The sequence below is a fragment of the Daktulosphaira vitifoliae genome, unplaced genomic scaffold (genome assembly GCF_025091365.1).
Source record: "Daktulosphaira vitifoliae isolate Bord-2020 unplaced genomic scaffold, ASM2509136v1 Scaffold_3, whole genome shotgun sequence".
NCBI lineage: Eukaryota > Metazoa > Arthropoda > Insecta > Hemiptera > Phylloxeridae > Daktulosphaira > Daktulosphaira vitifoliae.
In genome coordinates, this window is record NW_026099574.1 from 38,769,187 (window position 1) to 38,780,888 (window position 11,702).

The 11,702-nt window shown below is 22.1% G+C and overlaps 2 protein-coding genes across 4 annotated transcripts in view; both read right to left on the reverse strand.

Moving 5' to 3' along the window:
* The window catches only part of LOC126900228 (juvenile hormone esterase-like), a 13,679-nt gene extending 11,037 nt beyond the window's left edge, over nucleotides 1-2,642 (reverse strand). The window contains exons 1-2 of the mRNA XM_050675775.1: nucleotides 2,547-2,642; nucleotides 2,303-2,474 (exon numbers count right to left, since the gene is read on the reverse strand). Coding sequence (XP_050531732.1) covers nucleotides 2,303-2,320 — 18 coding nt within the window. The 5' untranslated portion in view covers nucleotides 2,321-2,474; nucleotides 2,547-2,642. The remainder of the gene's footprint in view (nucleotides 1-2,302; nucleotides 2,475-2,546) is intronic.
* A 3,268-nt stretch (nucleotides 2,643-5,910) lies between these two features.
* LOC126900240 (uncharacterized) lies at nucleotides 5,911-10,539 on the reverse strand. 3 transcript variants are annotated; one of them, XM_050675810.1, is made up of 13 exons: nucleotides 10,521-10,539; nucleotides 10,174-10,285; nucleotides 9,915-10,097; nucleotides 9,669-9,847; nucleotides 9,486-9,611; nucleotides 9,305-9,427; nucleotides 9,049-9,126; nucleotides 8,850-8,903; nucleotides 8,534-8,635; nucleotides 8,393-8,475; nucleotides 8,235-8,317; nucleotides 7,356-7,405; nucleotides 5,916-6,159 (listed from the first exon to the last, which is right to left on the reverse strand). In XM_050675810.1, the coding sequence occupies exons 3-13, from the start codon at nucleotides 10,093-10,095 to the stop codon at nucleotides 6,139-6,141; spliced, it is 1,080 nt and encodes a 359-aa protein (XP_050531767.1). In that variant the 5' UTR covers nucleotides 10,096-10,097; nucleotides 10,174-10,285; nucleotides 10,521-10,539; the 3' UTR covers nucleotides 5,916-6,138. The 3 variants fall into 3 exon arrangements, with proteins under 3 accessions (XP_050531769.1, XP_050531768.1, XP_050531767.1); XM_050675811.1 differs by lacking the exon at nucleotides 10,521-10,539 and having other exon boundaries at nucleotides 5,914-6,159; nucleotides 10,162-10,403; XM_050675812.1 differs by lacking the exons at nucleotides 9,305-9,427; nucleotides 10,521-10,539 and having other exon boundaries at nucleotides 5,911-6,159; nucleotides 10,174-10,403.
* Nucleotides 10,540-11,702: the final 1,163 nt, after the last annotated feature.

Consider the following 11,702-nt stretch of genomic DNA (forward strand, 5'->3'; position numbering starts at 1 on the left):
TAAAAAAAAAAAAAAAAAAAAAAAAAAAAAAAAAAAAAAAAAAACACATCATAGTAAAACCAATACCTTCTCAGCTTCGCATCGAAGCTAAAACCACAACATAAGTCAGTTTTTTTAGACGGATTCTAAAATACTCATACTAAACTTAGAAAAAATAAAACTAATTCTCTTATTATAATAAAATTTAAATATACACAAATGTAAAATTAGAATGTAGAATTAGTAAAATGTTCACATTTAATAATACTAAATAATAAATTTAGTAAAAATAAATATACAGTTTTTTCGAATTAATAAATATAAGGTATAACTAAAATTAAAAAAATTATTAAACACTTATTTTTCTTTTTTTACATTCTTATCATTTATTCATTATTAATTATAAGTTTATACATAATTCCATAATGATTTTGTTTGTACTGTGTAATATTTGTACAATGCGGTCAAAACAATTATATTATAATGAGAGTACAGAGGACTACTTAAAGCCGTAAGAAAATATAAGAACTAAATGAGTACTTAAAAAATCATAATATGACAAAATTTTAAATAAAAAAATTAAAAATAATATAATAAAAAAAAATTAACCTGATCAATTTTTAAAGAAGACTTAGGCACTAGTGAATGTTTGGGTTACGAATGCTCGTACATTATTAACTTAATAATTATATAAAACTCATACACATTTATGTTCATACCATAATTGTAGTAATAAAAACAAAAAAATTATACATATTTTCAATTTATATTAAAAAATCTGAAAGATAATTTTGAAGTTTAAATAACTTAGTTTTACTGATAAGTTTACAAGTAATTATATGTTATAATTATATAAATTATAGCCAGACCACTCACCTTACTTAAAATTTACAATGAAAAATCGTCATTTTTATATACACAATAAAATATTTTATAGTATATTTAGAGCGGATTTGGTGAGGGCACCACACTTATTAGCATGTCACTTTTTTATTTTATTTTATTTTATTTTATATCAGTATTAATCATAAATTTTAAGGCTAGGGTATCTTGATTTATATGTTCCAAATTAAACGACCTAATATTGGATTAAGAACTATATAGACCTTATAGCGGTACCCTGAGATGAACACTCCTATGGAAATCATCGCTACCATAAAAATAGTAATGCGCAAAAAAAAAACGGAAAAACTTTGTCACTAATCATAACTAGGCTAATAAAATTCAAAATGGGCTCTTCAAAACTCGTGGGCCCCAGGCGTTCGACTCCCTTGCCTCCTTAATCCGGGCCTATCTAATATACTATTTTTAAATAGTTCAAGGGTGTTGTATGTAATAATTAAAAATAATATGTAATGTTAACTGGATTATAGTACACTAAGATCTAAAAATGATGGTATTTTTAGATTATACCTCTTGCACGCATAACAAAAATGTATCGTGCAGTCTCTAAATTCATTTTATGTCAATTATAATATAAAATTATTTTTAAAAAAAACATGATATTATTAAAATAATTTTATAGAAAAGGAAAAATTAAAATAATGTTATTTTAACGACGATAAGGTTTAGCTCTTGCAAAATTTAATTTAGCAAATCTCTACTAGTAGGATCACAAAACGAATAGTAGGACTTTAATTATTCCAAATACAATTGAACAATACCTTATTCAAATACGTCAATTTTCAATAAAATTGTCATTTTGTTTTTGTTCGGTACCATTAATAAATATAGAAAAATATGATTACATGTTTTTTAATATATTATTATATAAAATATAATTTTTTTTAAATAAATTAAAACAATTACATAAAATAAAAATAAATTAGTAAATAACAGTTCAATTTAGCTTACAAATTAAATATGTAATAATTTAATTGTAAAAACGACGACTATGACAGTGCTGGGTGATCTACGTTCAAAAAGCAAACTAAAAATTGAGGTCTCAAAAAAAAAAAAATTGACTTGCCACTCTGGTAAAATCAGTATTAAATAAAATTAACATTAATATGCAAAGAATATCGAATTACTCAACCCTAATTATTTAAAATTCGGTAAATTGATATCATGGTAATAATAAGTTCACTAATTTAGTTTTTTTAGAGATGGTCAAGAATTCTGCCGATGCACTCAAATCGTAGGTCCATTGTGCGTAAATATTTTAAATACTTGAATTAGTAGTACATATACACTGACTTTAGTATTTAATTTTATTTAAATAATATGTTGACTATTTTATTACAATTGTTTTTACAATAGACTAATCATAGAATTTAATATGAATTTTGATACCTTTGAAATATATATTAGTGTATCACCTTACCTGAGTTGTGGACATCATAGTCGTTAACCAACAACTGCACTGTTGTAACTGATGAGTGAAAACAGCAATTGAAGCGGTTTTATACAATCAAAGAGTTTCAACAATAGTATAGACTGTCGAGAATCAATGATCATTGAAACCGGCCAGGACCTTACTTTAACACAACAGCACACTAACATTTAACAGTTCATATAAAAGATATTAATGGCATTCTTAATATCCACCCTCCCATCAAATGAGATACCTGCGAGATACTTCTTCAACAATCCTAAAAACAGTTAAGTGAAGAAAAAAAAATGAGATTATTGTTAGCTTTACTATTTAACAACAACACGGAAACATTTAATAAACTGTCAACATAAATTTAACACTAACCAGATAATTGAAAGCCGCTATTTTTCAACTAGAAGGGTCATTTAATTATTATTAGATTGTTATGATTTATTGGCAAACATTTTAACTACACCATTGAAAAATATAAATAGATATCAGCAATATCGTTATCTATTAAAAATTTTAGAATTTTTTTACATTTTTTTAGTTAATAAGTTTACTTTACCTATAGATACACAAAAGTATCATAATGATTCAAAAATTCTCATCTGAAAAGTAATACTAACAATAACACAATTAGAGAATATATCTTTTTCTGCGCAAGGTTAAATATTGTACTATTAAACATTTTTTTAAATGTTTTTAAGCTAAATTTTAAACTTACTGTATGACATCCTCAGGTAAACACGAAAATTATGAGTATTAAATGTTATCAGATCTGTTAAATCTACCGGTAAGATAAATATAATTACACAACTTGAATTATAAAAATAATAATATTTATAACCGGAATGTCCTCGTTTAAAATCTATTTCAAAACAACTTGAAAATACTAGCCAAGTATAATCATTAGAAATTTTTTTCATTATGTGCTTTATTTAAAAATTATTTTTTATTAAAATAATTAAAATAACAAAATTTGATAAAAAAAAACCCAACATATTTTTCTACTATAACTAAATTTTTATTAAAAAATAAAACAATAAAATAACCATACAATATATTTTTATTACAAAATTGGAAATTTTTTTTAATTAATTTAACTATTTAATAATATTTGACTTAAAAGTTAGCTAATATTCACAATTTTATGAATATTATACACATAAGTAAAATTTTCTACCAACTGAATAAATATATAAACAAAATTCATTTTTGAAATGTTATAATGTATGTTCAAATAACAAACTTATGCCATGTCATTTATCGCAAAAAGGTCAATTACCCTGAGTTTTGTAACTGAAACCATGTAAAATAAATATAAAAAAACTGAAGATATTTTTGCTTTACTATTGACCACTAGTAATTTCTGGCGTAAAAAGAGTAATTATATTATTATTTAGATATTAAAGTAATGTATATTTTTTAACGCTTACTGTAAAATAATATATTTAGTCTAAAATATAGTTAACATGCTAGCCAAAATTATACAAGTAATCACGTATATGTGTTTACTTGTAATCTATACATAGATTATTAATATATTATAATAATATAGTTAATATTGGTAAACACATTAATAATTAAGGACTTAATGCAAGAATGGACGCGATTACTCTTACTATTTGCAACACATTTAATAATAATTTTCTTTAAATCATCCTTTATCAATTAATCATTTTCTTTCAAATACATTAAATTTTTAATTGGTTTAATAAAGGTTTTATATTGTAGTCTTTATACAATGTATTATTTCATTTAATACTTTTTGCGGAAAGGTTAAACTAGTTTATACCGTTAAAGTTTATGTTTTAAAACATCAACATTTACTTTAATTAAAAAAAATGTAAAATTAAAATAAATCCAAAAGTAAGTCAACAATATTCATAGTTAAAAATATATAATTTTTGGTGTAGTATTTTGTAGGTTAGGAGAAAAAGAAGATAATTCAATAAATATCGCCATAATAAACGTATTTATAAGAAAAAATATTGAAATAAAACAAAAATAAGATTTTTTAGGCATTTACTTTAATAATCACACATAACTAAATTAATTCACAAATACTCTTAAAACTGATAAGCAAAAAAAGTATCAAAAAACTCCATAAGGCCTCCGTATTCAAAATTCGCCTAAGACGTTTAAAATATCATAACGATAGCTCTGCAGTATTATTTACTGTAAAAAATGATTTAGTGTTATACGAATAAGACAAATCCAAGAGTTAAGTTCATATAAACTAAATTGGTAAATTCTGATCAGAGGTAATAGACTGAAAAAATGCATGTTAACGAAAAATACTATTATAATATTATGGTTATCAAACAACAATAGACATTTAATTTAGCTTCTACTTTATTTGATATTCTCTTTTATACTGTTTTTACCAAGTAGTGAATACACATTATGCTTTTTGAATCTTATTCATTCAATTAGATTAAATGAATACTCATTTATTACACGTCCAATACAGATTTATTAATATTTAAATGATTATATTATTTTAAATGTAGTAACATAATAACTAAAGAGTAACATCACAATTACTTTAAAACTTTTACCGAGATAAAATTCCAGAACAAATATTAAAATTGTTAATTTCAAGGCAATGAGATATCATTTTTTTTCATAATCATTTTACATTTTTCAAGGTCGTTTCTTCAGAGCTCAAAATTGACTTAAATTTGATATATTCTCATAATATATAACATACATATTATTACTTTACAACTTACTTATACATTTAATTAAGAGTAATTTATTAGGTTTAATAACGATGATAAGTCATTTTTTGAGCATAAAAAATTTAAAAAATATAAATGTACTTACCCATGTAGCTTACAACATGATTATTATTTAAAAAAAATGATCATTGAATTGTACTTATACATATTATTTAATCTTTGAATTGTTTAATATGTTGTTAGATCATGTTCAAATTTTCAACAAATTGCCATAATTATTATAATATAATTTAAGAAATGTCTTATCAAATTTTATTCTTATATTTTTTCAATCACTGTACTTGTTAGTTCATTTCAAACAAGTTAATTATATTTTTTACTGTAGTTTAGTTTGTTAAATTAATTTTTATTCTTGAATGTAATCATTTATCATTATGATATTTTAATATCTTTATAATACATAAATGATTTATGCAATATGTAGATACTCAAATAATATGCATTAAATTTATATAACTATCAAAGGAAGTTTAGAAAATCTTTAAAAACAATTTTCAATTTTTATTATTTTAAATTATAAAATTCAACAATTACAAAAATAAAATTTTAAAAGAATATAATATCCCAGTAATCTAACCTCTTAGATCAATAGTAAAAACATAATTATTTTCTACAAAATCTTCTTAGATGATTTGTATTTCTTAAAAGTGAATATTTTATGTTTGTTTATTTAAAGAATCTTGTTTAAACATTGCATAATTGTAATGAGTACACTAAAATCACTTTAAAATTCTTAACATTAAAATGCAAAAAAATAATATCTTGAAATAAAATTTCATCATAAAAAATTGTAATTTATTTTTAAAGATATATTTTACAAATCATACATTTTATGAGATTCATATTAAAGAATTAAGGTTAAAAGTTTTAAACAAAATAAATCTTATAATTATAAAATTTAATTATTACATATTAGTAGCATTAACTAATATAAAATACTTATTTAAATATAAATATAAAAATATAATAAATTTATAAGTTTATACAGCTCAAATATCTATAAATGATAGTTTTGCTAGAGTACATTAAAATTACTTACAAAATCACTTAATGTTTTAACTATGGCATTTGTACTTTTCGATTATTCTTGTTGTGTATTTATACAGTATCAGGTATAGCCTATAATAATAACAACTTAATAACAAACCAATACACAGAAAGGAACAGAACTAACTGACATCTTTTATAAGTTGATTTAATAAACTTTATTTTTTAAAAGCTTTTTTACAAACATTGTTTAGTGATCAATAATAATTTTAAGACTACTAATTATTGAATTACTAGTATTTTAATACATAGAGTGGGTGGGTACAGATCTTACTAGTGTATATTTATAACACATACTCGACTAGCAAATCATATCCACTCTATGTATTGAAGGGCTAGTAACTCAAAAAGTACTTATCCTAAAATTGCAATCAACCTGTAAAAATAGTTTGTTATAAAAAGCTAAAAACTTACCAATTTGAAAACATTTTATATATATATATATAAAATCTTAATATTTTATTATTTAATACAAATAATAAAAAACATGCTTTTAACATAGTCTAAGATTGTTAAGAAATAATTAAATAATTACAGCAAAATTTGAATTGCATAAAAAATTATGAGGTTTCAGTTAGATATGTCCCATCCTGTATTAATTAAAAAATATATTACCATATAAACTTTTGATGTACTCAAAAATTACAAGTTATAAGATTAAATTAATTTATTATAACTCGTTTTATATTTTTTGTAATATATTTATACTACCTAAAAAAATTGGAAAAAACTTTTAAAAAATCAAATTTTTTATTATCTTTACAAACAAAATCTAAATTATTGTTTTCCAATTAAGTACTCAATTATTTCAATCACTCCTTAACATTTTTATCATGACGTGTTTATAATTTTTAGGAATTATCCTCAATGTCAAATAGTGTACTAACTCTACATAAAAATTTTAGTCGATATAAAAATCTAAAATGTAATTTCCAGCAAAGGTTATAAGTGTGAAAACATAATAAATAAATTTATTTAATGAACAAATTTGTTTCTAATTTTGGTTTGTAAACAAATCTTTTAAAATAATTATGCTCCATTTTATAGTATGAATTATAGAAATTTTAAATAAAATTAATTTTTTTGCTTTAATTTATACTATAATAGGTAGTAAATGTCTTTGTTTGAAATAATANATTAATTTTTTTGCTTTAATTTATACTATAATAGGTAGTAAATGTCTTTGTTTAAAATAAAATTGATTTTAATATTTAAATAAAATGTTTTATTTTCTGTTCCATTTTGTAATAATCATATTCATTACATACTTGATTTTCATCAGCTCTAGCTTCAAAATCAGTCATATCTTCATCATCTTCTATTAAAATATAAAATAAAAAATTAATTTACAGAATATTAATTTATTCATAAGAATAAGACAGTCATTTTCTCCATAACTATTGAAAAATTTTTATTTTCCTAAAGGAAAATATTGTTTAATTCAAAAAACTACATTAATAATCGTTGTTAAATCATTTTTATTTTCATCCCATTAGGGATGAAAAACTTAAACTTGAATTTTCTTTAATGGAAAGCTCTATGATGACACAATTGAAAAAAACTTTTTTCTTACAATTTTTTTTATACAAATTTTTTGTTATTGGTTTTTGAAATTTAATGATTTTTCTTGGTCAGTATCATTAAATTGATGAAAAATATTATTATTATCTCCAGTGTTATTAAATTATAATAACAATGAATTTATATTTTTAATCCAAATAGTTTAACAATTTTAAAACAATTAACAGATGATCAAATATAATAAAATTATAAGAACAAAATTTTTTGAAATTTTTTTTTCTATGATGCTCTCAAACTAAAAATAGGGATTCCCATTAAAGAAAATTTTATTTTAAGTTTTTATCCTTGAAGAAAATTTATTTAACTACATATTATCATTTGCCATTTTGAATTAAACAATATATTCCTTTTCAAAAATTTTAATTTCCAAAAAATAAGTGTTATATTCTTAATGAATTACCCTATTTCACTTAAACCATAATATTATTATTAAATATTGTATTATATGATCAGAGTATGTAAAATGGTAATTGTGACAAGATTGTAATTTAAAAAACTACTATTTAAAGAAAAAAAAGTCAGTTACTGCCTTATTTATTGCTCATATCAATAAAAAAATTTTTTACCATCTTCTTCCTTGAATTGTTCTTTTTCATAGTCTAATTTATATACTTCATTTTTTTGCTTAGTTTTATCATTTTCTATTCCTCTAAAAAAGTTGTTTGATAATATCAGTATACTTTATCAGTTATTCATTAAAATTTGGCAACGACTAATGTTTTACCCATTTATATTTTCTTTTTTGGCATTTTCTTTGGGAGGTATGGCCATCCCTTTAAATGATTCATTCACATTAATTTGAGGTTCCTATAAAAACAATTAATTTTGTTATTTTAATAAATTATTTTTACATTTTATTTATTACTTGTGATGGACTTGTTTCATTATTCAATGCTAATGCACTGCCTTGAACTTTAGAAGATGAACTCATTTCCATATTAGGCTGATTGATAGGGTTAGCTTCTTGCTATAAAAAAATTATTTGAAAAATTAAATGATAGTAGTATTTAGGAAAAATCTAAATAAATATCATTTTTATAATTATAAAAATATATAATTATAATATAAGTTCACATAAAATTACAATAATTAATATCATTTTATTATTTATTTAATAATAAAAATAAAAAAATAAAGAAGTCCTAATTTCTGATATCATAGTTATTTAATAATTCACTTACATTAATAGGTATTACTGACTCATTTGTAGAAGTTGTTTTTGATATTGAACTAGTCTAAAAAAATAAAAAATGAAGCATAAATATTATGTGAATAAAAAATATTGAGGTATCACACTTAAGTTACATAGCTAGTAACAGAATACATTAAATATATATATATTTTTTTTTTATCAAAATATTAAAATAAACTAAAAAATACCATCGGTGTACTACTTTTGGCAGTAGACCCATCAATAGCTTGAGGATTAATGGCAGGTGTGACAGAACTAGATTTAATCTAAAATATTTAAAAAATAAATATAAGATACAATACAGAAAGTAATGTACTTAAGTATAAATATTTTATTTTTTCAAAAATAATTAAATTTGTGTCTTATTGAAGAATTCTTTCATGGACTCTGAAAAAAATTATATAAATAATAAATCATGATAATTATATCTTAAAAATGTTTAACCTTATTAAGCTTTGCATTGTCATCACTATTTTCTAAAACATTTTTCAATGATGAACTATCATTCCCTCTTGGTAATTTTAAGCTTTCATCTTGATTATTTTTTTCATACTTAGATTTATTGTCCTAAGATTTTAAGTTAAAAAATGTACAATAAAATAATTGTAAATACATATACACAAACTTTAAGTGTGATTATTTTATTTTTAGCAGTTTCCAGCTCTTCTACAAGTTTTTTGTTTTTATTTAATTCTTCATCTAAACTGAGTTGTATTTTTTCAAGTTCATCTCTTAATTGTTTTTCTTCTTCCTGTATAATTTTTTCAATTATAATAATATTTAATATTTATTTATATCTTCTTAATACCTGTAACACTGCATGATTTCGTTCTATCTCATTATAACGATTCATGGAATCAACATTTTGTTTATCTCGCAACTGCTTTTCATCTTGAATAGCAGCATTTAACTCTTCTTTTGTTTTTGCATGCTCATTTTTTTCATTTTCCAAAGATTTTTCCAATTTTAACTTGTGCTCAACAATTTCTATGTAAAATATTTTTTTTAATAAATCAAATAATATATATAAAAAAGGTTTTTACAAGTATTATACCTTGCAATTGGGATGAAAGGGAGCCAAGTTGTTGAGTACAAGACGATACTGATTGACGGACATCATCTAACTCTAATTGAGTTCCATGAAATACATATAACACTGCTGATAATACAAGAATCACACAAAAAAAACCAAAAAGCCTTGTTTTTCCACCTCTGGCCACCATTCTAGTAGACATGACTATAAAAGAAATTTAGATTGAGTAAAGTTTATAATTTAATTTAAAATTAAAAAAGATATCTACCAACAATCTTACTTAAAATAAACTCTTCAATTTATAATACTTTTAAAAATGAATTGAATAAATTATTTTACTAATCGTTAATTCATCAATCATATGTCACTTATTTAACTGTCATTGTGTAATACTAAAGGACAAAATTAAAAAATCAGTATAAATGCTTATTAAAAAAAAATTTTTTTATTGTAAGACTAACACAGGATTTCATTTATGAAAACCCAAAAATTTACTAAACGCTACAATAAAAAAATACTGACGTGAATAATAACATGAAATTACTATCAATAATAGTTTGTTGCATACATTTGATAAGAAAAACAATTTGTATTTTCTATCACAAATATAGGAATACAAATACATACCAATGATCATACGGGCAGATCCGAATTTTTTTTAAAAGCCGATTCAACTTGAATAAATATATATAAAATAATATTCCTATAATGAAAACAAATGAATCAATCCCAACCCCACCGAATTTTTTTTTTATTATACTCGGTACGATTAAACTTGATCTATTTTAAATCTAATGCACTTAAATGAATATTTATATGTCTATAGTCAATCAGCCAATGGTGGATTAAGACCTTTATGGGCCAAGGGACGGAACCATGCAATAGACCTCCCTATGGAAAATGCTACCATAAAAAAAGTGATGAACAAAAAAAAAACAGAAAAACTCTGTTCATAGTCATGAATAGGCTAGTAAAATTTGAGATAGACTTTAAATTCGTGAGAATCGTAAAGATTTCCCGCCTCTTTAACCCGGGTCTGCAATTAACAGTGGTGTGTACTCTAATAACATAACTGCGGGAACAATAATTAAATGATAAAAAAATTATATTTTTTATTGTAATTATTACTTATTAGTGTTAAAAAATTCGTTAATCTCCACTTTTATTATTGATTTTATTTTAAAAATTAAAATGAATTCTCTATTTTTGCTTGGTAAATATTTAAGTATTTTAAATACCACTTAAAGTGATATCTAAAATCTTTCTAGGTCCATACTCAAATAGTTTAAAATGAAATATCTTTTATAATAAATTATGCAAATTATAAATTAAATATTATTTCATTGATATTGTAAATTTAATGATCAATAAATTGCACTTATACCTTTTCAAATAAGAAATTTTAGTTGTCAAACGTATATTACAGATTACGGAGAGCGATAGATTCTCCACTTCTTATATATCGTTTTATTGATAGCTTCAGACAGTGGTGTTTTAGAAGTATATGTAGATATATCCATTAAAAATTACAGTTTTATAATAGTTCTTATAAATTTATATCAGTACTAAATCTGCAAGTATTTATTAAATCCAATATGAGTGGTCGTGTTATGAAATTCTTATGGAGACAAAATATTTTTTGGTAAATAGTCAAGAAAGAACTGTCATAAACAAAACCACCAATAAAATAACTTATAATAAAACATCAATCAATTTTATTCTCTATAAATAAGTACCAATAATCGTGCTATAATCAAAATATACATTTAATACATAATTTAGGATTAAAAAAATAAATTTTTCTTATTT